The 26,712-nt window shown below is 36.3% G+C and overlaps 1 protein-coding gene across 3 annotated transcripts in view; it reads right to left on the bottom strand.

Moving 5' to 3' along the window:
- Positions 1-26,712, bottom strand: part of DYNC2H1 (dynein cytoplasmic 2 heavy chain 1) — a 399,828-nt gene that overhangs the window by 245,650 nt on the left and 127,466 nt on the right. For all 3 annotated transcript variants that reach the window (XM_044929811.2, XM_044929812.2, XM_044929810.2), the window contains exons 54-59: positions 25,732-25,886; positions 23,862-23,999; positions 7,233-7,346; positions 6,469-6,629; positions 5,169-5,292; positions 4,232-4,353 (exon numbers count right to left, since the gene is read on the bottom strand). In XM_044929811.2, coding sequence (XP_044785746.2) covers positions 4,232-4,353; positions 5,169-5,292; positions 6,469-6,629; positions 7,233-7,346; positions 23,862-23,999; positions 25,732-25,886 — 814 coding nt within the window. The remainder of the gene's footprint in view (positions 1-4,231; positions 4,354-5,168; positions 5,293-6,468; positions 6,630-7,232; positions 7,347-23,861; positions 24,000-25,731; positions 25,887-26,712) is intronic.

Below are 26,712 nucleotides of genomic sequence, written 5' to 3'. Positions count from 1 at the left end.
CATAGAAGTCACTCTAGTTATCAACAAAAAGCAGGAACAGCACTGTAAAATATAATCTTGCAGTAAACAAATGACAATGAAAATTGTCAATAATTCACTAATTTTAATACTTTCATTTAGAATTTTATTTGAAAAGCAATGCTAAAATTAAAAGTGTATTCTCTGACCTAACCACATCACTTCCAGGAATCTACATTTTAAAACACTTGTGCAAACAGATTTCTGGATAAAAATGGCTGGATGGCATCACCAACTCGATGCATGTGAGTTTGGGTGAACTCCGGAAGTTGGTGATGCACAGGGAGGCCTGGCGTGCTGCGATTCATGGGGTCGCAAAGAGTAGGACACGACTGACCGGCTGAACTGAAGAGAATGTTAAAATGAACACAGATTCCAAACATGTTTTAGCTTCTGATAGACTGTGGATAAGTATGTGACACAAAAACAGAAAAGAAAAAAGTCAACTGAAAAAAAAGGCAATTATTAAGAATATCAAATGGTATACAAGAAAGGCAATATACTCACAAAATAATATTTAAGTTATAAAAATAATCACAATAATATAAATAGTATGATTTAACATGAAAATTTCATGTATTATATTGAGAAAAATAAGAGACTTATTTAAGCAGCTAATATCTTCTTGTCTAGAGTAAGAAAGAAAAGATAATTCCAAAAATTGAACAATGAAGAAAATGACATACTTCTTAGTTCGCATTCAGAACAAATGAGATAAAATATAACACTAACCCAGTAGCAAATTGAAAGTTTAAGCCCCTAAAGTCATTAAATTTTTCCCACACCTGCCAGATAATATTTTAGAAAATATATGCTAAAAATTTTCAAAAACTTAGAGAAAAACGATATATTAGCACTAAATTTCTAGACAGCTCTTCAAGAATATTAGAGATACCAAAGGAACATTTCATGCAAAGAAGGGCTCTTTATTGCCTGCAAACAAATGACAGAAATGGTATGGACCTAACAGAAGCAGAAGATATTAAGAAGAGGTAGCAAGAATACATAGAAGAACTATGCAAAAAAGATCTTCATGACCTAGATAATCACGATGGTGTGATCATTCACCTAAAGCCAGACATCCTGGAATATGAAGTCAAGTGGGCCTTAGGAAGCATCGCTACAAACAAAGCTAACGGAGGCAATGGAATTCCAGCTGAGCTATTTCAATTCTAAAAGATGATGCTGTGAAAGTGCTGCACTCAATATGCCAGCAAATTTGGAAAACTGAGCAGTGGCCACAGGACTGGAAAAGGTCAGTTTTCATTCCAATCCCAAAGAAAGGCAATGCCAAAGAATGCTCAGATTACTGCACAATTGCACTCATCTCACACGCTAGCAAAGTGATGCTGAAAATTCTCCAAGCCAGGCTTCAACAGTATGTGTATGTGAACTATGAACTTCCAGATGTTCAAGCTAGATTTAGAAAGTTAGAGGAAGCAGATCAAATTGCCAACATATGTTGGATCACTGAAAAAGCAAGAGAGTTCCAGAAAAAAATACTACTTCTGGTTTACTGAATACGCCAAAGCCTTTGGATGGATCACAACAAATGCTGTAGAAAATGCTTAAAGAGATGGGAATACCAGATCATCTCACCAGCCTCCTGAGAAAATGTATGCAGGTCAAGAAGCAACAGTTAAACTGGACATGGAACAACAGACTGGTTCCAAATTGGGAAATGAGTACGTCAAGGCTGTATATTGTCACCCTGCTTATTTAACTTATATGTAGAGTACATCATGTAAAATGCTGGGTTGGATGAAGCACAAGCTGGAATCAAGATTGCTGGAAGAAATATCAATAACCTGAGAAATGCAGATGACACCACCCTTATGGCAGAAAGTGAAGAAGAACTTAAGAGCCTCTTGATCAAAGTGAAAGAGGAGAGTGAAAAAGCTGGCTTAAAACTCAGCATTCAAAAAGCTAAGATCATGGCATCGGGTCCCATCACTTCATGGCAAATAAATGGGGAAACAATAGAAAAAGGGAGGGATTTTATCTTCTTGGGCTCCAAAATCACTGCAGATGGTGACTGCAGCCATGAAATTAAAAGACGCTTGCTCCTTGGAAGAAAAGCTGTGACAAACCTAGACAGCGTATTAAAAAGCAGAGACATTCCTTTGCCAGCAAAAGTCCGTCTAGTCAAATTATAGTTTTTCCAGCAGTCATGTATGGATGTGAGATTTGACCATAAAGAAAGCTGAGGGCTGAAGAACTGATGCTTTTGAACTGTGGTGTTGGAGAAGACTCTTGAGAGTCCCTTGGACTGCAAGGAGATCCAACCAGTCCATTCTAAAGAAAATCAGTCCTGATATTCATTGGAAAGACTGATGCTGAAGCTAAAACTCCAATACTTTGGCCACCTGGTGCAAAGAACTGACTCATTTGAAAAGATCCTGATGCTGAGAAAGACTGAAGGTGGGAAGAGAAGGGGACGACAGAAGATGAGATGGTTGGGTGGCATCACCTCCTCAACAGACATGGGTTTGAGTAAGCTCCGGGAGTTGGTGATGGACAGGCAGCCTGGTGTGCTGCAGTCCATGCGGTTGCAAAGAGTGGGACACTACTGAGTGACTGAACTGAACTGATATTTCTAGAATTTACTTTTTGTACCTGAACAGTATTCCTTTACAAAATTTTGCTCTTTCTAAAGGAACTTCTCCCACTTTATCTATCCAACAACTTAACAGTAGGAAAAAAATGAGTTCATTCTGCTATCCATCTTTTAATTGCTTTTTCTTCATATTTTTGGTCTATTTAACTCTTCACTTATTCTTTTTTTTCCTTTTTCTCTAATGATAAACAGTAACAATACTGTGTTACTTTCAAGTGTACAGCACAGTGATTTCTCTAATGATATACAGCTAAAATACTGTGTTACTTTCAGGGGTACAGCACAGTGATCCAGTTATTTTTTGCCAATTATATTCCATTTTAGTTTATATGATATTGAATAAAATGTCCTGTGCTATATAATAAAACCGTCTGCTTGCCTATTTTATGTATAATTGTTTGTCTTTTAATAATATACTCCTCATCTGTAAATAGTGCTGCACCCCAGTGCAGTAACAGGACCAGATGCGTGATCCTACATGATCCTACATGCATCTGGTCCTGTGCATATAGGACATGCGTGGCATGTTTCTACATGTTTCTACTGCATGGCAATAGAAAGGGAGACGGTGGAAATGGTGACAGATTTCCTCTTCTTGGGCTCTAAAATCACTGCAGATGGTGACTGCAGCCGTGAAATCGGACGATGTCACAGCTCCTGCGATGAGAAACCTGCTGCTGCTGCTGCTAAGTCACTTCAGTCATGTCCGACTGTGTGCGACCCCAGAGACAGCAGCCCACCAGGCTCCCTAGTCCCTGGGATTCTCCAGGCAAGAACACTGGAGTGGGTTGAGAAACCTAGACAGAGTGTTGAAATGCAGAGACATTACTCTGCCGACACAGGTCTGCATAGTCAAGGCTTTGGTCCTCCTAGTGGTCACGTACAGCTGTGAGAGCTGGACCATAAAGAAGGAAGAGCATCAAAGAATTGATACCTTTGAACTTTGGTGCTGGAGAAGACTCCTGAAAGTCCCTTGGACAGCAAGGAGATCGAACCAGTCAATCTTAAGGAAGATCAACCCTGAATACTCATTGAAGGACTGATGCTGAAGTTGAAGCCCGAATATTTTGGTCATCTGATGTGAACAGACGACTCACTGGAAAAGTCCCTGACACTGGGAAAGATTGAGGGCAGAAGGCGAAGAGGGCGCCAGAGGATGAGATGATTGGATGGTGTCGCTGATGCAACAGACACGAACTTATGCAGACTTCAGGAGAAAACGAGGGACAGGGAGGCCTGGAGTGCTGCAGGCCATGTGGTCACAAAGCATCAGACATGACTGGGCTACTGAAAAACAAAAACCCAATTATGTACAGATCTTTCTTGCAAGTTTTGTTATCTAGCTCTTCTGCTAGTTTCTAATTAGTTTTCCATGATAATAGTTCCACATGGAGATGTGTTTTTGATGTGTCTGTGGTTTAGATGAGGTGAACTCTACATTCTCCACCCCATTATCTTGACATTCTTAATTTGTATTTAAATGACTCAGTGTTGTCAGCTGTCTTTTTAGATACAGACAATAAATAAATCCTAATAATATGTCATCAATTGATGAAAATGAAGGTTAGGGTTGTTTATATTTTATATTTAACTTACGATTCTAATCCTGCCTGTTCAGTTTCCAAAGGCTGAATTCGTTCCAAGACATGGGAGTACTGGACATTGGCTTTGACCCAGGCAGCTAAGGGAGCAGCTGCAGTACTGGCACGCTTAGCGTTCTGAAAAACACATCAGAAATTATGCCACATCCTAACTTCATTTGAAATAAAGGTAAGGTTAATTCCAGTGTATTTTCTTTAAGCATTTGTTTAATAATTTAACCCAAATAATGAAGTTTTGGGTTTACAGCAAAAATAAAACTAAAATGAATTGCTGTTTTGATTAAGTAAAAAATACATAAAGTATTTTTCCTTAAGAACAAATCTTTTTGAACCACATATAATGTTTAATACAACTCTATCATTCTATTGACATAAATAATTATTAGCCAAATTTGTAATGAATACATGTGCCATCCACAACAATCTTCAAGCATCATTTCTTTCTCTTCAATACAAAGAATAGATCTTTATTAGATAAAAGCACTGTTGAAACAACTGCTATTGGCGTCAAGAAGTACATGACGTTTTCAATAAAAGATCTAAAAAAGACAAGAATCACGAAATTCAAACTGTTTCCTGAATTAGATATAAGCATTCCAACAGAGAGATGTGTTATTATATGACTAATATACAAGAAGAAATAAACGCATACAGGCAAACTGGAAGTTATGACTGTTTAGGAACTTACTGACGAGAGCAGATCATAAGACTCAAACACCACCTGAGATAATAAACCTGTCTCCAAACCTCTAGATTCTAGTTTACCCAATTCTTCTGGTAAATACTTCCCTGCTGTAATAGTTACAACTTATTATAAAAAACTTTTACTTTTTTAAATAAACTAAAAAACAAATAATGTAAACCATCACATTTTGACAAGAAGAATATAACAAGAGTATGGAAAGGGAATTTAAGGTATCTGTTAAAATTACCTTTGGATCAAAAGATCCTTTATTTTTAAAAAGAAGTTCTTCAACACTCTCTCTTATTTCCTTTGGAATATTTCGTGCATCAAAGGTTGCTATGTCTTCTCGCACACCTCTCTTTGCAAGGAAGCTAGAAATAAAGCATATTAATTCAAATGAGGCTAAGTATAGTTTGCTATTTTTAACAAAAATATCAATTTAACAGAGTGGTATATACAATACTTTCAATCTATTAGTTAACCAAAGAATAGAGTACTTTTAAAGTACTTAAGTAAACATTAATACAGTATTTTAACGCATATATATGGAATTTAGAAAGATGGTAACAATAACCCTGTGTACGAGACAGCAAAAGAGACACTAATGTACAGAACAGTCTTATGGACTCTGTTGGAGAGGGAGAGGGTGGGAAGATTTGGGAGAATGGCATTGAAACATGTGTAATATCATGTATGAAAAAAAAGAAATAAAAGTTATTGAAGAGAAAAAAATAAATAAATAAAGTACTTAAGTTTCTAAAGTAACATCATTTCATCTTTTTTTATAGACAAGGAGCTCCAGAAAGACGCACAACAGTTTTTCTAAGGTTCTGTGAATATACTGAAGCAGTACAATGAAGGAATTGTAACACTGAACTCCATCCACATCCCTTTATGTGAACTCCTGAGTAACTAATACATTATAGGATATGCAAGAAAATATTCCGACTCTTTTATAAGCAAGATATTTTAAGTGCTCTCTCAATTAAATCTCCTCCCTCATTTCAGACTGAAAAAGAACTCTACTATCAGAATGAATACCAGCACAAACTATAATGCCATTGCTATACTGTGAAACCTAAAGCTCCACATTATATACTGAGTTACCAGTCAGCCTTTTCTCCTCTAGTTTGCATCCCTTTTATATTTTCATGGGGCTCTCACTTGCTCTCTGTGTCTCTCTGCCTCTGCCAAGAGTGAAAAACTCTTTGAGAACAGTGACTATATTTTCTTCATCAGTACACACAGTAAATACATTACTCTGTACCAAGTAAGGACTACATCAATATTTATGTTTATTAAGATGTTCTTAAACACTTGAAGGCATTCGTCTTCTCCTTTGACACTTTTAACAATCACTTATAGTGGAAGGAAAATATAGTTCTTGAAATATGATTACATAGACCATCCTGAAATATTAGGAGAAAGTGCGTAACCCCGTACTTAGATGAAGTTCGGTTTGAGAAACAATATAAGAAATAATAAAAATTTGAAAGAATGTATAATTTACTCATGAAATAACATTTTTCACAAATTCAAAAACTAACCTTTTCATGCTCACCCAAGATGTGTCAAAGATACCCATTAATCTCAAAACGCCTTCAAGAATGTCTCTGATTACATCAGGAGGCATACGCAGGGAACGGATTTCTGAAAGCGATTCTGGCTTAATGTTTCCAACTGCTAGTTTAGCTTCATTGACTAGAGGCTAGAAAACAAAAAGGGTATTTATACGTTCAAAAAATACATATGGAAATATACTAACTCTTTACAAATTATCTAATATTGCCATTTTATTTAAAATAACTAGTTATTAATACCCTTTCTCTTCCAATATAAAAATGCTCTAAAACACACAAAGTACAAAATGTTCAAGTGGGGAAAGCCAGAGTTTCTGGCACCATAACTGCCACAGTCTAATTTGCAAAATCTAATCTGTGTTGAGACAATCTGCCATTTTCAAGAGGTCCTTTCTTTTCTAATACTTGCTTGCGTATTTAATCAAGTCTCAAGGAAAAAAAAAAAAAAGCCTAAGAGTTTGTCTTAATTTATCTGCAAAATATTTTACTTCTACAGTATAAACAATATGATTCATGGAAAACAAAGATTATTTTTAACAACCATCAGCTAATTTGGTTACTTCTCCTAGCAGACTTTCCTTCCTGTTTCTCTTTTATAAACAGTATTAAGTGAAAGCCACACTGGTAATACTATTAGGAAATAACTTATGAAAAAAATGTTTAAACTCCAATGTAAAGTTGAAAATCAAAACTATAAATGGCTCTTACAGTGTTTGCTATTTTTATCTTACCTGTACTTCTTTTAATTCATCATCAATTTTGTTCTTCCTTTCTTCAATTTTAATGACTTCTTCCGCTATTCTGTGCTTCAGTCTTTCAAGTTCTGTCTTTTGCTCACTAGCATCCTACAAGAATATTAAAGCAGTATTCCAATTGATTTTAATGCACTCAACATTTAAAAGCATAATACCAAAAATGTTATTTTAAAAGCACTATTAAATGCTTTTCTAATATTAATTGACATGAGTTTCTAACATGCCTAGGAAACTGATGCTATAATTTATAGTAATTATAATTTATAGTAATTTATATATTTATAGTGATTTATAATTTACTCTACATTTCTATTAGGAAATATGCTTTAATTTTTCTCAATAGCAAAGCAATAAATGTTTACTATATAAAAATCAAACTGTCAGAAATGCGTAATTTAGAAAATGATCACAATAATATACATTTAACACTTGCAACAACCCCAAAGAAATACGATTATGCTCATTTCATAAACAAGAAAACTAAAAATAGAAGTCTTCTCTAATTCTAATAGTGGAATAGTAATAATTCTTAGAGACAAGCTATAGTATTCTAAGACTTTGTTTCTATATTTTAGACAAAAATTAATTGAAATTATTATACAATAATATGCCAATATATGAACAAAAATTAGTTACTATTCAAAAAGCACAATGATATATTAATAACACATGATGTTTTTACTCATGAATTCAAAAATCAAAAGTCCCACATATATAAACATGCTTTAACATTATGAATGTTTGTATTTATTTACACTATCAACATCAAAAAAGCAAGAGAGTTCCAGAAAAACATCTATTTCTGCTTTATTGACTATGCCAAAGCCTTTCACTATGTGGATCACAGTGAACTGTAGAAATTCTTCAAGAGATGGGAATACCAGACGACCTGATCTGCCTCTTGAGAAATTTGTATGCAGGTCAGGAAGCAATAGTTAGAACTGGACATGGAACAACAGATTGGTTCCAAAAAGGAAAAGGGTTAAGGCTGTATATTGTCACCCTGCTTATTTAACTTATATGCAGAGTACATCATGAGAAATGCTGGGCTGGAAGAAGCACAAGCTGGAATCAAGATTGCCGGGAGAAATATCAATAACCTCAGATATGCAGATGACACCACCCTTATGGCAGAAAGTGAAGAGGAACTCAAAAGCCTCTTGATGAAAGTGAAAGTGGAGAGTGAAAAAGTTGGCTTAAAGCTCAACATTCAGAAAACGAAGATCATGGCATCTGGTCCCATCACTTCATGGGAAATAGATGGGGAAACAGTGGAAACAGTGGCTGACTATATTTTTGGGGGCTCCAAAATCATTGCAGATGGTGACTGCAGCCATGAAATTAAAAGACACTTACTCCTTGGAACAAAGTTATGACCAACCTAGATAGCATATTGAAAAGCAGAGACATTACTTTGCCAACAAAGGTCCATCTAGTCAAGGCTATGGTTTTTCCTGTGGTCATGTATGGATGTGAGAGTTGGACTGTGAAGAAGGCTGAGCGCCGAAGAATTGATGCTTTTGAACTGTGGTGTTGGAGAAGACTCTTGAGAGTCCCTTGGACTGCAAGGAGATCCAACCAGTCCATTCTGAAGGAGATCAGTCCTGGGATTTCTTTGGAAGGAATGATGCTAATGCTGAAACTCCAGTACTTTGGCCATCTCATGCAAAGAGTTGACTCATTGGAAAAGAGTCTGATGCTGGGAGCGACTAGGGGCAGGAGGAGAAGGGGACGACAGAGGATGAGATGGCTGGATGGCATCACTGACTCAATGGACGTGAGTCTCAGTGAACTCCGGGAGTTTGTAATGGACAGGGAGGCCTGGCATGCTGCGATTCATGGGGTTGCAGAAAGTCAGACACTACTGAGCAACTGAACTGAACTGAACTGAGGGGATCTTCCTGATCCAAGCATCTAACCCACGTCTTGTGCCTTGGCAAGTAATTCATTACCACATAGCTACCCAGAAAGCCCTATTTAAAAATATATTTGCCCGATTTATACCAAATACTCTTTGGTTTATATCATTACTTGAAGATAACATTAAGTTTTAGGAAAACAATTTAGAAAATCTGGTATTTTACCTATTCCTCATTTCTTGTATTGCAATGAAATGATTGTTTTTGAAAGAATAATTTTTTATTTACACTCCTCTTTACATAATTTTTAAAAAAACTTATCAAATGGAAATTTTGACCAGTTCTAGATAAATGATATTTTTGCTCCTTAATAATATTTCTGTGCATTTAAAAAAAAAAAAAAAAAAAAAAAAAAAAAAAAACCAAGGAGGAAATTTTTTAAGAAACTTTCAAAAGTTCTAATAACAGAAATTCTCAACCATATTATAATCATCCAAGGAGTTTTAAGACTACTGTTTGGTGTCCTTTCTACACATATTGTGACAAATATATCACATTACATACATAAACAGAATCATTATCTTGTACACTTGAAACTAATAAAGGGGTGTGAGTCAATTATATTTCAATTAAATCAAAAAGAGACCAGAGTCCCCTCCCTCTCTCTCTACCTGAATTGAAAGAAACAAATTTGCTGTTTAAGCTGGCAACAACAACAAAACTAATGCCTTGCGACCTATTACCATATCCCTCAGGAACCTGACACATGAACTCAATTAAAATTTTCTATATTCCACAAATGTTTCTACCTGTGTATCTCCACTACCAGTCCTCAAAGGGGAAAGTTCTTTTCTCAAACTCCACAGTATCAGAATGTTCCCTAAAGGCCCTACTCATGTGCTTCACGTTTTATTAACCTACTTTTCCAATTGTAAGTTACAGTTATTCTGAATATGTACCGTATTTAATATGTGTCTTCTTTCCCTAGGTCACAAACCTAGAGTAGCAGGCTTTGAAAGTCACGCAGTTTGGTGAATTTATGGATGAGGGGGAGAGGGACAGATAGGGACTTAGGAAAGATCATGATACACTGCTAAATTTAAAATGGAAAACCAAAAGGACCTACTGTAAGCACATGGAACACTGCTTAATGCCAGCCTGGATGGGAGAATGAACACATGTATATGTATGGCCGAGTATCTTTGCTGTTCACCTGAAACTACCACAACATTATTAACTGACTACATCCCAATACAAAAGGCTTTTTGCTGTCAAAAAAATTAAAATCAAGAAAAAAAACAGTTGCACAATTCGGTATTTGTCTCTCTATGCCATCAGTTAAGTTCAGTTCAGTCTCTCAGTCATGTCCAACTCTTTGTGACCCCATGAACAGCAGCACATCAGGCCTCGCTGTCCATCACCAACTCCCATAGTCCACCCAAGCCCATGTCCATTGAGTTGGTGATGCCATCCAACCATCTCATCCCCTGCTGTCCCCGTCTTCTCCTGCCCCCAATCCCTCTAGCATTAGGGTCTTTTCCAATGAGTCAGCTCTTCGCATGAGGTGGCCAAAGTATTGGGGTTTCAGCTTCAATATCAGTCCTTCCAATGAACACCCAGAACTGATCTCCTTTAGGATCTCCTAGCAGGCCAAGGGACTCTCAAGAGTCTTCTCCAGCATCACAGGTCAAAAGCATCAATTCTTCAGCCCTCGGGTTTCTTTATAATCTAACTCTCACATCCATACATGACTACTGGAAAAATCATAGCCTTGACTAGACGGACCTTGGTTGGCAAAGGAATGTCTCTGCTTTTTAATATGATATCTAGGTTGGTCATAGCTTTTCTTCCAAGGAGGAAGCATATTTTAATTTCATGGCTGCAATCAACATGTGGAGTGATTTTGGAGCCCAGAAAAATAAAGTCTCTCACTGTTTCCACTGTTTCGCCAACTATTTGCCTTGAAGTGATGGGACCAGATGCCATAACCTTAGTTTTCTGAATGTTGAGCTTTAAGCCAACTTTTTCACTCTCCTCTTTCACTTTCATTAAGAGGCTCTTTAGTTCTTCTTCACTTTCTTCTTCACTGCATATCTGAGGTTATTGATATTTCTCCCAGCAATCTTGATCCGGCTTGTGTGTCTTCCGGCCCAGCATTTCTCATGATGTACTCTGCATATAAGTTAAATAAGCACGGTGACAATATACAGCCTTGATGTACTCCTTTTCCTATTTGGAACCAGTCTGTTGTTCCATGTCCAGTTCTAACTGTTGCTTCCTAACCTTCATACAGATTTCTCAAGAGGCAGGTCAGGTGGTCTGGTATTCCCATCTCTTTCAGAATTTTCCACAGTTTATTGTGATCCACACAGTCAAAGGCTTTGACATAGTCAATAAAGCAGAAATAGATGTTTTCTGGAACTCTTTTGCTTTTTCAATGATCCAGCAGATATTGGCAATTTGATCTCTGGTTCCTCTGCCTTTTCTAAAACCAGCTTGAACATGTATGTATGTATAAAATAAATGGATGTATGTATAAATAAAAATAAAATATAATAAATAAAAATATAATAAATAAAATAAATGTTATGTATAAAATATTAAAATAACAAACAGAAATGTCATCTATTTATCATTACTAACTTATAATACAAGATGCCGAGTTATTTTTCTAGGTCTATCCTAGGTAATCTAGTTAGCCACAGTCTTAGAAACCTCTCTTCCCAGAACAGCCCAGAGAAAAGAGTAGCACAGCAAACAATGTATCTTAACAATATTCACTAGTTTGGAAGTACACAGGCCCACAAAGTACTGAGTATTTTCCTTTGTTAATATACAGCTATCAATGATATTATCTTTTATGGAGTTTTTACTGTTTTTCAAATTACTAGTTAAAGGTTAAGTAATCCAAAAGTGTTCCAATTGCAACAACAGAAGTTAGAAGAATATGAAACAAAGCTTTCAACTTCCTGAAAGGAAAAAAACAATATTTGATAGATATTTTTACAATAAAAATGACTAGCTGCTTCAGTCATTATTCAGGAAATAAATATAAGTATTTATATTACTTTGTTTCTAAAATTCCTTGAGAAAAAAAATATGCTAAAGTTTTACAGTATAAAAATTAAATTGATTTTTCTGATCTGTTACTTCCAGGCCAGGTAGTCCATAAATGTATATTGTAAACACTGAATGTGAACATAATCATCAGTTATCTAAAAATACTATTGCTTCTAAAGATTTTCCATCTGCCAACGAATTAATTTTGACATGCTGGGTGAAATCTTTTTGCTTATGCCATCAGTTCACCCCAGATCATCTTCTTGTGAAGTTCACAGACAATAAACTTCCTTTCCATGCTCATACAGCTTTGGTGCATAAGAATTATTCTTTAAGTATAAAGCAATCATGTAAGAAAAAATAATACGAAGACATGTTCAAGAAAAAGACACCTCCATGAAATTCCCTCTGAGGGCTAGTTGCAGATGCTGCAACAATGAAACCACAACGGGCACTACTGCCAAAAGGAAACATCTAGAGATTGTTTTACGTCTCCTGAGAAACCATATAATAAAGATGCAAAACTGAATAGGAGGGTTAAAAGATAAACTTTAAGAAATTTTTAAAAAAGCAGAACAAATATAAAGTGAAAAAATATAAGAAAGTTAGAGAACCAGACTAGTAAGCCCAAAGCCCAAATAAGAATTCTAAAAACCAAGAACAGAGAAATAAAGGAAAAGGAATTATCAATAAAATAATTTAAGGAAATTTCCCAGAACTGAAGAAGGCAAATTGTTAGGTAGTAAGAACTCATACTGGACACAGTGGATGAAAATAAACCTAAACCAAGGCAAATCACTGTAACTTTAGAACAATGAAAACCAAGAACTGAAAGATTCCAAGAGGAAAAAAAAAAAAAAAAAAAAACAGGTTATCCAAACACAGATCAGAAATTAAAATAGTGTTTTAGTCACCAACAATGGAAGCTAGGAGAAAATTGAACAATGCCCTCAAAACCTGAAGAAAACATAAATATTCCACCCTAGAATACTATTCCCAGCACACAACCAACCAACCAAGAACACAGCAGAACGTTCATATACTCAAGATCTCAAAACTTATCTTCCATGTACCCTTTCTCCAGAAGCTTCTGGGGCTAGGCTCCAGACATGAGGCAGTAGACCAGGATGGTAAAGAAGGAGCGCAGGACAGCAATTGAGACCAGGCAGAGAAGGAAGCAAGCCACAAGGCTTCAGGAAAGAACGCTATAGGGGGCTGAGGAAAACCACAAAACAGCTGAGGCTTTGGGAAGTCTTCACAGAATATTTAGAACACACTTTTAAATAGGCAATTTATGGAGTCATATTACCACTTCCCTTCCCAACTATCAGAAGTCAGGAAAAAAAGGTTATTTGTCTGTGAAATCAAGTCAAATAACCTCAAAATTTGGAATTACCAGGCCAAGGACCACAAAGCTAAGGTCAAGAACAAGATTTTCATACGAAAAACAAGGGCATCACATTTCCTTGCTGATGAATGATGTTGAGTATCTTTTCATATATTTGTGAAACATATGACCCCTTTATATGTCTTTTTTCGTAAAAGGCCAGTGCAAATCTTTTGCCTATTTGCAAACTGAATTGTTAGTTTTATTAGTATTGAGTTGCAATCATTTCTGTACATGTTGGAAACAAGTTTTTGTTTTTTTTTATCAAATACACATTTGTCAATATTTTCTCCCAGTCTGTGACCTGCCTTTTCATTTTCTAATTTCTATGAGGTTCAATTTGTCATTTATTTTCCTCTTCTACTTTGGTATCATATCTAAGAAATCCCTGCTTTACCCAACATCATAAACATTTTCTCCCTAATTTTCTTCTGAAGTTTTATAATTTTATGCTGTACATTTAGGTCTATGTTTCATGTCAAGTTATTGTTCATACATCTGCATTTTTTTTCTCTCTTCATGGATATCTAAATATTCCAGTACCATTTGTTAAAAGGATCATCCTTTCCACATTTAAATGATACTGTTGTATGAAATTAACTGACCATGCATGTGTAAGTCTGTTTCTGGATTCCATAGTGTTCCAATAATCACTATGCTTACACCAGTGTTACCCTACCTTGACTACTGTAGATTTATAGTAAGTCTTTATATCATAATATGCCCTCCAACTTTGTTACTTTTAAGACTTTCTATGCCATTTCTTTTTATTGAGATATATACACTAGTCTGAAAAACACTGAAATTAATTTAAATAACAGAGGCATTAGACTTGAAGTAAGGTTAACATCACCCACATGGAGATGATGAAACATATTTAAGACACAATCATGGATGTAAAACTAACAGAATTTAAGGATTCTTTAGATGCATGGATTAAGGGAACACAGTGAGTGGGTGAGTGGAAGTCGCTCAGTCGTGTCCAACTCTTTGCGACCCTATAGACTATACAGTCCATGGAATTCTCCAGGCCAGAATACTGGAGTGGGTAGCCTTTCCCTTCTCCAGGGGATCTTCCCAACCCAGGGATCGAACCCAGGTCTCCCGCATTGCAGGCGGATTCTTAACCAGCTGAGCCACCAGGGAACAGAAGTCTAACACAATTTATAAATTCTGTTTTGAACAATTAGCTATATTGTAGTGCCATAACTAAAAAAAGGAATACAGGAAAGGAAATAATTAGTTTTGAACCTGTTTTGAATTGTAAGGCTTATAGGACTTTCCAGAAGACGTATCTAACAGATTACTGATTATCCGAGTCTGAAGCTCAGAGGAGGAATAGGGTCAAAGGACAAAAAATTATGGACTTAGTGGTAGTGAGTAAGTACTCAGTACCAAAAAGCAAGGTAATGGGCAGAAGCATACAGAAAAGGTAGGCAAATGTGAAAGAATACCCTGGCAAGGGAGAACAAGATGGCAGAGGAATAGGTGGACATGGAGTACATCTCTCTCCATGGATAAAACAGGAACACACCTTCAGACACAGAAGTGCAAGCAGACCAGCTGAGAGTGGACAGGAGTACCTGACCAGCGGAAAAGAATACATAGAACCACGCAAAACTCGGGAGGATGAAGGAACTAGGGGGAAAAACAGGAGTGTTAGTAGGACTGGACCTGCCCTCAGCGGGTGGGGGAACTGAAGCAGGGGTCTGATCCCCACGTCGGGACAACTGTCTGGGTTAGAGAAGAAACATTTAAGGCTGAGAGTGAAACAGCTGATCTGTGGCAGCCTAAATGGAATGAGAATCAGACAGTCCTTGCCGCAGCCATATATACCCTGGACAGGAAAGCAGGTCCCCTAGAAGGCGCAGCAGCTGGGAGCTGGAGTTTAGGGATTATGGAGCAATCCCAGGGCGAGGGCTGCTGTTGACTATGGAGAGATGGATCCAGGGGATGTGAGGGAGGAGACTGGTGGGAAATGCCAGTGGAGGAAAGCCAGGCAGCCATGGAAGCAAGGGGATACTGCTGAGTCACACGTGGAGGGTGGAGCCATCACCATAGCCTCTCTCCCTCCACAGGCCAGCATCAGCAGCTGAACAATAGGGAGGCTGGCCCACCAAATGCCCGAGGCACTGAACTACAGAGTAGGACCCCACCAACGGTGCCCCTTTAAGTGCCTGACCTGTCAATCTACAGAGTAGTACCCTAGCCAAGGGGGCCCCTCTATGTACTTGACGCCCTGAAAAACAGAGAAGGACCCCAGGCAAGGGAGCCCTCTAAGTGCCTGAATGGGCAGAGCTATGGAGAAAGACTGGCCAAAGAGGCCTTCTAATCGCCAGCTACAAGAGGCTCAAAAAAGACTCTGACAGGGCCATAACTCCTGCAGCTGAGGCAGCCCATGTCCCTGCACACTTGGTGCTGCCAGGGTCCCCACAAGCCAAGCAGCTGTGCCAACTTCATGTTCAGCCTTCACTGGGGCAGAGCTGCCACAGGCAAAAAAAGTCTTGCGTTTATGCACACAGGGTCACTTCGGTCCTGTCCAACTCTGCAACGCTGTAAACTGTGGCTTGCCATGCTTCTCTGTCAGGGGGGTTCTCCAGGCAAGAATACTGGACCATGTTGGCCAATACTGGTTACCATACCCTTCTAGGGCACTATATTTCCTGCTGCCCTAGCCACCAATTCCCTGAGTACCTGGTGCTGCCAAAACCCCCGCAACCCAAGCAGCTGCACCAGCTCCACTCCTGGCCCTCACAGGGGCAAACCCAAGTCCTCCAGGGCAGCCTCAGGAGCAAACCCCAGGGGACAACCCACATGCAGGGGTGGAGATAAAACCACAATTGAAACCCAGGGGCAGTGTGGCTAAGGAAGAAGACCCAAAACCTTCCTAACCAGCTGTACAAGCTGCAAATTAAATCCACACAATCAAAAAGGTAGACTCTGTCTATGGAAAATATAAAAGGCCACTGAGAGCTCCCACAAAAGAAAACACACTAGTTATGATAGCTGTGGACATTATAGGCAAGAATATACAGAATTAGGACCCGGTTAGAATCTGAGCTGCCCCCACAGCAGGTCCAGAGACCAGCCGAGTGTTGGAGGGCATCCTAGGGAGGTGAGGTGGACTGTGAGTCCCAGCGAGGGAAAGGACTCTGACAGCAGCGACTCCAGAAAACCATTTATTATCTTATGTTTTCCCTGTTCTGTAGATGCTTTCAGATGTTTTTTCCTTTTTTATTCCTTGTTTTATGCTCCCCTCTGATATAGCTGTCGATTTTACTGGCACTAGGAAATCTAATTAAGTTTCTGAGATTTTTTTTTTTCTCAGTCACATTTTTTATTGTTGTTATAAACCACTGGCTCTATGTTGGGCTTTTGTAGTTCTGTGGACATTTTTTTTCTTTTCTTTATAATTTTCATTTTTAACTTTTTAAACCTATTCTTATTTTTTCTACATTTATTCCTTTGTTTGCTTTTCCTACTGTTCTTTTCCCCTTGCAGTTAATCTTTAATGTATATAAACCTTTATATACCTCTATTTAACTTTGCATATCTATTCTTTCTTTCCTTTCCTCTCAACATATTTTTTAGTTTTATTTTCACTACTTTATTCCCCAACTGGTACCTTGCTTTAATTTTGTGTTTCAGTTTGTGCTTTACTTAGTTTTGTTACTAACTGGTAGAAATAACTTTTGGTTTCCTTTGTTCTCCAGGTCAATCTACTGTACTTTATTTTTGTTGGATTGTGTTGATTTTGCTTATGGGTATATATGTATATGTGTATATTCAGCCACACTTTTTAATATCATCAACATCTTCCTCTACATTGGGCTTTTGCCCAAAACTGTGGAGTTTCCATTTTTTTTTCTTTTTTGTCTTCTTTTCTCTTCTATATAATTTTAATTTTTGATTTCTAAAACCTATTATATTTTTTCTCCATTTATTCCCTTGTTTGTCTTTCCTACTATTCTTTTCGCCTTGCAGTTAATCTTTAAAGTATATAAATCTTCTTTATCTACCTGTATTTAACTTTGCATATTAATTCTTTCTTTCTTCTCTTTCTTTCCTCTCAACATATTTGTTAGTTTTGTTTCTCCATTTGGCACCATACTTTAGTTTTGTTTCCCAGTTTGTGCTATAGTTAGTTTTGTTCTTAACTGGTAAATATAATTTTTTATTTCCTCTGTTTGCTGGATCAATCTACTGTACTTTATTTTTGTTGGACTGTTTTGACTTTGCTCATGGGTGTATATGGATATGTGCATAATTCCATTATTTTAATTATTATTTGCCTGATTTCTAACTACCATTTGTCTGGGGTTATTCTTTGGTTTCTTGTTTTGGAGTATTTGTTTTAATCTCATTTAATGCCATAACAAACCACATATTCCTGACCAGATATCAAGCCCTGAGTCTTTGGAGTGGGAGCACTGAATCCAAGACTCTGGACTACCAGAGAACTAACCCTAGGGAGTATCAGATAGTGAAAACTCACACAAAGGAAATGACTTGAATACAAGACCCAGCATCACCCAACCACCAATAGCATCCTGTGCAGGACACCTCATCTACACAACAAACAAAACAAAAATACAAACCCAATAATCACCATACAGGATTACCATCTCTCTCAGCCTTGCCCATCAGAGGAAAAACAAACAAACAAAACAATTCAGCACAAATCTCACCCTGTACAAAGCTTACACAAATCACTGAACCAACCTTAGAAAGGCTGAAATCAAGAGGAAGAAAGAAATCAACCTTGAAGCCTGGGAAAAGGTGACTTCAAACACAATAATTAAAAAAAAAAATAATGAAAAGGCAGAAAAATACTACACACACAAATGAAGGAACAAACGAGAAGCACAGAAATCCAAATAAATAAAGAGGAAATAGGCAAACTATCTGAAAAAAAATTTCAGAATAATGATAGTAAAGATGATCAAAAACCTTGAACACAAAATGGAGAAAATGCAAGAATCAACTGACAAAGACCTAGAAGGATTAAAGAATAAACATACAAACAACACAATTACCAAAATTAAAAATACTCTAGAAGGAACCAACAGCAGAAAATCTGAAGCAGAAGAATGAATCAATGAGCTGGAAGATAAAATGGTGGAAATAACTTCTGAAGAGCAGAATAAAGTAAAAGGACTGAAGTAAAATGACTGAATAAAGTGAAAAGAACTGAAGATAGTCTCAGAAACCTCTGGGACAGTATCAAACACACCAACATTCAAAATATAGGGGTCCCAGAAGAAGAAGAGAAAAACAAAGCATATGAGAAAATTTTTGAAGAGATGATAGTTGAAAATGTCCCCAACATGGAAAAGGAAATAGTCAATCAAGTCCCAGAGGCACAAAGAATCCAACACAGGATAAACTCAAGGAGAAACATGTCAAGACACATACTAATCAAAGTAACAAAGACTAAACACAAAGAAAGAATATTAAAAGCAGCAAGGGAAAAGCAACAAGTAACGTACAATGGAAACCCCAGATACTTAAAAGCTGAATATTCAGCAGAAACTGTGCAGGCCAAAAGGAATGGCAGGCTGTACTTAAAGTACTGAAAGGGAAAAGTCTACAATCAAGATTACTGTACCCAGTAAGGATCACATTCAGAATTGATGGAGAAATAAAAACTTTTTGGACAAGCAAAAGTTAAGAGAATTCAGTACCAAAACCAGCTTTGCAACAAATGTTAAAGGGACATATGTAGTCAGGAAATACACAAGAAGAAAAAGATCTACAAAAACAAACTTCAAACAATTAAGAAAATGGCAATAGGAACATATATATCAGTAATTTCTTAAATATAAACTGTTTAAATGTTCCAACCAAAAGACACAGACTGGCTGAATGGATACAAAACCAAGACCCATATATATACTGTCTTCAAAAAACCCACTTCAGACTTAAAGACATATATAGACTGAAAGTGAGAGGAGGGGAAAATATATTCCATGCAAATGGGAAGCAAAAGAAAACTGGAATAGCAATCCTCATATCAGACAAACTAGACCTTAAAATAAAGATTATAAAAAATAAGGAAGGACACTACATAATGATCAAGGGATCAACCTAAGAGGAAGACATAACAACTGTAAATAACTATGCACCCAACACAGGAGCACCTCAATACATAAGACAAACACTAACAGATAAAAAAGGAGAAATTGACAATAACACAATAATAGTAGGAGACTTTAACCCCATTCACATCAATGGACAGATCATCAAAACAGAAAATTAATAAGGAAACACAAGTCTTAAATGATATATTAGACAAAATGAATCTCATTGATATCTTCAGGACATTCCATCCAAATGTAGAAGAATATACCTTTTTCTAAAGTGCACACAGAATATTCTCCAGGATAGACCACATCCTGGACCACAAATCAAACCTCAGTAAATTTAAGAAAACTGAAATTGTATCAGGCATCTTCTCCTACCACAACGCTATGAGACTAGATATCAATTACAAGGAAAAAAACTGTTTAAGAAACACAAACACATGAAGATAAACAACACATTTCTAAATAACCAACAGGTTACTGAAGAAATCAATAGGGAAATCCAAAAATTTCTAAAACAAATGACAATGAAACATGACAACTCAAAACCTATGGGATGCAGCAAAATATTTCTAAGAGGGAAGTTTAGAGCAATACAATCTTACCTCAAGAAACAAGAAAAACATCGAACAGACAACCTAATTTTATACCTAAAACAACTGGAAAAACAAGGACAAAAAAAAAAATTAGTAGAAGGAGTGAAATCATAAAGATCCGAGCAGGAATAAATGAAAACAAATGAAAGAAACAATAGTAAAGATTTATAAAACTAAAAGATGTTTCTCTGAGAAGATAAACAAAATTGACAAACATTTCGACAAGATTCATCAAGAAGAGAGAAGAATCAACAAAATTAGAAATGAAAAAAGAGAGGTTACAACAGACAATGCAGAAATACAAAGGATTATAAGAGACTATCAAGAACAAATATATGGCAATAAAATGGATAACCTGGAAGAAACGGACAGATTCTTAGAAAAATTCAATCTTCCCAGACTGAACCAGGAAGAAATAAAAACTATGAACAACCCAATTATAAGCACTGAAATCGAAGCTGTGATCAAATATCTCTCCAAAGACAAAAGCCCAGGAACAGATGGCTTCACAGGTGAATTCTATCAAACATTTAGAGACGAGCTAATGCCGATCCTTCTAAAACTCTTTGAAAAAACTGCAGGGGAAGGAACACTTTCAAACTCATTCTATGAGGCCACCATCACCCTGATACCAAAACCAGACAATGACAACACAGAAAAAGAAAACTGCAGGCCAATATCACTGGTGAACATAGATGCAAAATTCCTCAGCAAAAGTTTAGCAAACAGAATTCAGCAACACATCAAAAACCTCATACACCATGATCAAGTTGGGTTTATTCCAGGGATGCAAGGACTCAATATATGCAAATCAATCAATGTGATATACCATATTAAATGGAATGATAAAAATCATGATAATCTCAACAGATGCAGAAAAAGCCTTTGACAAAATTCAGCACCCATTTATGATTAAAACTCTTCAAAAAAAGGGCACAGAAGGAACCTACCTCAATATAGTAAAGGCCATATAGGATAAGCCTACAGCAAACATTATTCTCAATAGTGACAAACTGAAAGCACTCCTCCTAAAATCAGGAACAAGACAAGGGTGTCCACTTTCACTACTATCATTCAACATAGTTCTGCAAGTCCTAGCTACAGCAAGCAGAGAAAAAAAAGAAATAAGAGGAATCCAGATCAGAAAAGAAGTAAATCTCTCACTGTCTGCAGATGACATGATACTGTACATAGAAAACCCTAAAGATACTATCAGAAAATTACTAGAGCTAATCAGTGAATTTCACAGTGTTTCAGGAAACAAAATCAATACACAGAAATCACTTGCATTTCTATATACCAACAATGAAAAATCAGAAAGAAAGATGAAGGACTCAATCCGATTCACCATTACAACAAAAAACAAATATCTAGGAATAAACTTACCTAAGGAGACAACAGAAATGTTCACAGACAATTATAAGACACTGATGAAAGAAACCAAAGATGACAAGAACAGATGGAGAGATATTCCATGTTCCTGGGTAAGAAGAATCAATACTGTGAAAATGATTATACTACCAAATGCTATCTACAGATTCAATGCAATACCTTTCAAATTACCAATGGCATTTTTCACAAAATGCCAAAAAACAAAAAATTGCACATTTCATATGAAAACACAAAAGATCCTGAATAGCCAAAGAAATCTTGAGAAATAATGGAGCTGGAGAAATCAACATTCCTGACTTCATATTATACTAAAAAGCTACATTCATCAATACAGTATAACAGAAACAGAAATATAGATCAATGGAACAGCTACATGTAAAACTGGACAGCTACATGTAAAAGAATGAAATTAAAACACTTCCTAACACCACACACAAAGATAAACTCAAAATGGATTAAAGACCTAAATGTAAGACCAAAAAACTGTAAAACTCTTAGAGGAAAACACAGGCAGAACACTCGATGACATAAATCAAAGAAAGATCCTCTATGACCCACCTCCTAAAGTAATGGAAATAAAAACAAAAGTAAACAAGTGGGACCTGATTAAATGTAAAAGCTTTTGCACAGCAAAGGAAACTATAAGCAAGGTGAAAAGACAATCCTCAGGCTGAGAGAAAATAATAGCAAATGAAACATCTGACAAAAGATTAATTTCCAAAATATAAAATCAGCTCATACAACTCAATACCAGAAAAACAAACAACCCAATCAAAAATTGGGAAACCGACCTAAACATATTTCTCCAAAGAAGACATACAGATGGCTAACAAACAAATGGAAAGATGCTTAACATGGCTTATTATTAGAGAAATGCAAACCCAAATTACAATGAGATACCACCTCACACCAGTCAGAAATGTCCATCATCAGAAAGTCTACAAAGAATAAATGCTGGAGAAGGTGTGGAGAAAAGGGAACACTCTTGCATTGTTGGTGGGAATGCAAATTAATACAGCCACTAGGGAAGATGGTATGGAGATTCCTTAAAAAGTCAGGAATAAAACCACCATATGACCCAGCAATCCCACTCCCTGAAGAAACCAAATTGAAAAAGACTCGTATCCCATTGTTCATTGCAGCACTATTTACAATAGCTAGAACATGGAAGCAACCTAGATGTCCATCGAAAGATGAATGCATAAAGAAGTTGTGGTACATATATACAATGGAATATTCAGCCATAAAAAGGAACGAATTTTAGTCAGTTCTAATGAGGTGAATGAACCTAGAACCTATTATACAGAGTGAAGTGAGTCAGAAAGAGAAAGATGAATATCGTATTCTAACACATACATGCGGAATCTAGAAAAATGGTACTGAAGAATTTACTTACAGGGCAGCAATGAAGGAGACAGAGAATAGACTTATGGACACAGGGAGAGGGAAGGAGAGGGTGAGATGTAGGGAAAGAGTAACGTGGAAACTTACATTTCCACATTTAAATAGATAGCCAATGGGAATTTGCTGTATGGCTCAGGAAACTCAAACAGGGCTCTGTATCTACCTAGAGGGAAGGGATGGTTCAAAAGGGAGGGGATATATGTGTACCTATGGCTGATTCATGTTGAGGTTTGACAGAAAAGAGCAAAATTCTGTAAAGCAATTATCCTTGAATTAAAAAATAATTTTTTTTAAAAAAAGAATACCCTGGCAATAAAGAATGCAGAGAAATCTCTCTTGCGATGGTTCAACCAAAGAAAGGCAAAGTAAAAAAAAGATACAATCAAAATATTAAAAATATCATGAAAGTATAAACAGAATGAATAAATACATTTTATAAATCCTAAGAATATAAAAAACAGGCTTGAAGCCTGAAGGAGATAATATTAAGAAAAATAAAAGAAAATATTAACTAACAGAGGGTAAACAAAAGCAGTTACAGACAAATCTATACCAATCAAAATGTTTATACTTTTGTATTTTATAGGATTTAGATAAAGTAGTGTATGAACAACTGAGGAGACTATAGTTGTGATTTTAAACAATATGGGAAAAGAATACACTCTTTCCAAAAGTTCAAGTACACAATACTATCAGTCTATTCAATATAGACAAGCAATACTTTTTAAATCTACTTAAGTAAAATCGTTATTTTTCAGTGAACGACAACCAGGTATAAATGGCCATCCTATTGTTTGCATCTCTGTGCTTCCTCTAAATGTTACCTGCATTGATACTGTGATCTCTTGAAGAGCAGCATCTGCTTCATCTTGCTTAGTTTTAAGTAATACACTTTGTTCTCCAGCTGTTCTGTTCAATTCAGCCACAAGAGCTTTAGCTTCATTTAGTTTAGATACACCAGCCTACATTAATAGAAGAGACCGACAATATTAAAAGAAAAAGAATTTTATATACATAAGGGTAAACAAAGTCTATAAGAATGAATGAAAAAAATATAAATGTGTACAAATACCACATCTGCAAGTGAACTTGGGTTTCTTCTTATTGCTCATTATAACAATTTAGTCAACTGTTTATCCATTAAGATGTAAAAAAAGACTTCACAAAGGCTTTAGAGAAAAATGGATCTTAAAGCATCACAGTAAAGCTGAATACATTAACACATATTAATTAGCTTAACCAGTGAGGTTTTACTCAACTGCATTAGACAGGAAAGAAAATAGAAAAAAAAAACAAAACACTCAGTAAACCTTTCTAATTTTTCAGTCTCATTAATTAACAAAAGCACCTCAGGGACCACTCTTTTTATACTGGACATGCCTTGGTTTTGTTTGTCTATTATCCAACTATTTTATAAGAGACTGCCTTACATAGGGTGCTGATTAGCAATCACTCCAACTGCTTCGGCTATTCTTTGGGCAGGGCGGCGGCGCGGGGGTTGGGGGGTGACCCTGGTCTGGCCATTAGAACACTCCATTCCACTGTCCATCAATAATCCAAGGAGTGAACATGAAAAATATTCTCTCTGTTCTTCAATACAATTGCATTTTTGTCACAAAACAAATCAGAAGAAAAGATAGTGATGGCAAAAAAAGGGAATGTAAACGTGGTGGCTCAGACGGTAAAGCTTCTGCCTGCAATGCGGGGGGCCTGGTTCCATCCCTGGGTTGGGAAGATCACCTGAAGAAGGAAATAGCAATCCACTCCAGTATTCTTGCCTGGAAAATCCCTTGGACCGAGGAGCCTGGTAGGCTACAGTCCATGGGGTCGCAAAGAGTCGGACACGACTGAGCGACTTCACTTCACTTCACTTCACTTCAAACAGTATTTATTGAGCACAGTACAGAGGACAGGCATCATGCTGGTTCTTGACATTAGCATTTTATCTAATGTACACAAGACACTGACCCAATAAAGCTATAACTCAGTAAATTTATTTACCTCAAATACAATAGAGAACTAAATCAGGAAATTAACTCTCCAAAGCATGTGCAGTTAGTGGCTTAATATAAATGAAAGTAAATCAGTAGAAATAAGGATAAAGATAACTCTGTCAATTAATGTTCCTGGTTTCCAACCCTTACAAAGGGAAGCAAGAACTCTGGAGAAGGAATGCTCTCTGACAGAATCTGAGGCTAGCATTCTAATAGCGCACTTAAGCTGAAGCTCTTCAATAATAGAAATACAAAGAGTTCCAAATGTACTAAGTGACATAAATAAGAATATAATAAATTATACATAATAATGAAATATATATAAAATATACTTTTAAGAATATGTTTATAAAATATAATTATAAATATAGTCTACTATAAAACATAATATTATGTATTATATTTTAATTAATAATAGGCACGTCTGATTTCTAAAGTAAGTTCATGTGAAAAAGACATTTAAAGCCAGCACAATAAGCTATCAAAAGCACACAAATAACATGCGTGGTGAGGAAAAGAAATAATTATTCAACCAAAAAAAATACAAAACCATTACTATAATCTAGTGGGCAATACAGATAGGTGAGACAGTTTTTGCAGGATATTTAATACAGCACAATATTTATTTATGGCATTGTGATTTACATAATCCTTGTCCCCTACACATAAATAAAATAATTTTAGATCACCAATAATGTACCTGCAAATGACTTTGTCTTTTTAATAATTCCTCTTTCTTGCTGCTACTAATGGCAGAATACACACGTAAAAAGGTCATATATCGGCTTGGTGTAGCACCATATGCTTTACAAGACTCATGGATTAATAAAAAAGATTTTAGAAAATCAGGATCAACTAGAAAGAGAAAAAAAATGACAATGTAAGTATGGTCCATTAAGAATTTATTTGGCAAAACTAATACAGTTATGTAAAGTTTAAAAAAAAAAAAAGAATTACGGAACATAAACTTAACTATCTTTTTCTACTCAATGAAATTATGAGATAATATATTTGCTTAAAGGTGAACAGTTATTCCTAGGTATCCATGCATAGCTTCCATTTTTCTTATTAATTTGCATTATTTTTTCCCGTGGTCTCTACACTTCAACTGTATGTATATACCTTTCCCTGTATTTCCCCTGACAAGTTTAATTGCTGCAAGAAAGATAAATCTACAGTTTCCCATGTCAATTAATTGGGACTACGTAACATGTAGTCTGAAAGTAAGCTTACTAAAAGCTGTATGAGTGGAAAAGATATACCAAACCAAATAACACCTATCCCCTCCTATGTACATGGGAAGAAACAGGGCTTCAAAAGTCAAAAAATGAAGAACAAGCTCTAGTTAGATTCAATATACACATATGTGCTCGGTCGCTCAGTCATGTTCAACTCTTTGCAAACCCATGGACAGTAGTAGCCCACCAGACTCCTCTGTCCATGGAATTTTCCAGGTAAGAATATTGGATTGGGCTGCCATTTTCTCTCCAGGGAATTTTCCTGACCCAGGGATCAAACCCACATCACCTATACTGGCTGGCAGATTCTTTATTACTTGAGCCACCTGGGAAGCCGATATATACACGACCAAACACAATTATCTCCCTCTTTGTTGTCTCAACCTATTCCCATCTGTATTCTCTACCCAAGTGAACAAAATCAACTTCTAATAAATTTTTCC

This window comes from Bubalus bubalis, chromosome 16 (genome assembly GCF_019923935.1).
Source record: "Bubalus bubalis isolate 160015118507 breed Murrah chromosome 16, NDDB_SH_1, whole genome shotgun sequence".
Lineage (NCBI taxonomy): Eukaryota > Metazoa > Chordata > Mammalia > Artiodactyla > Bovidae > Bubalus > Bubalus bubalis.
This window is presented reverse-complemented; position numbering and strand designations above follow the sequence as displayed.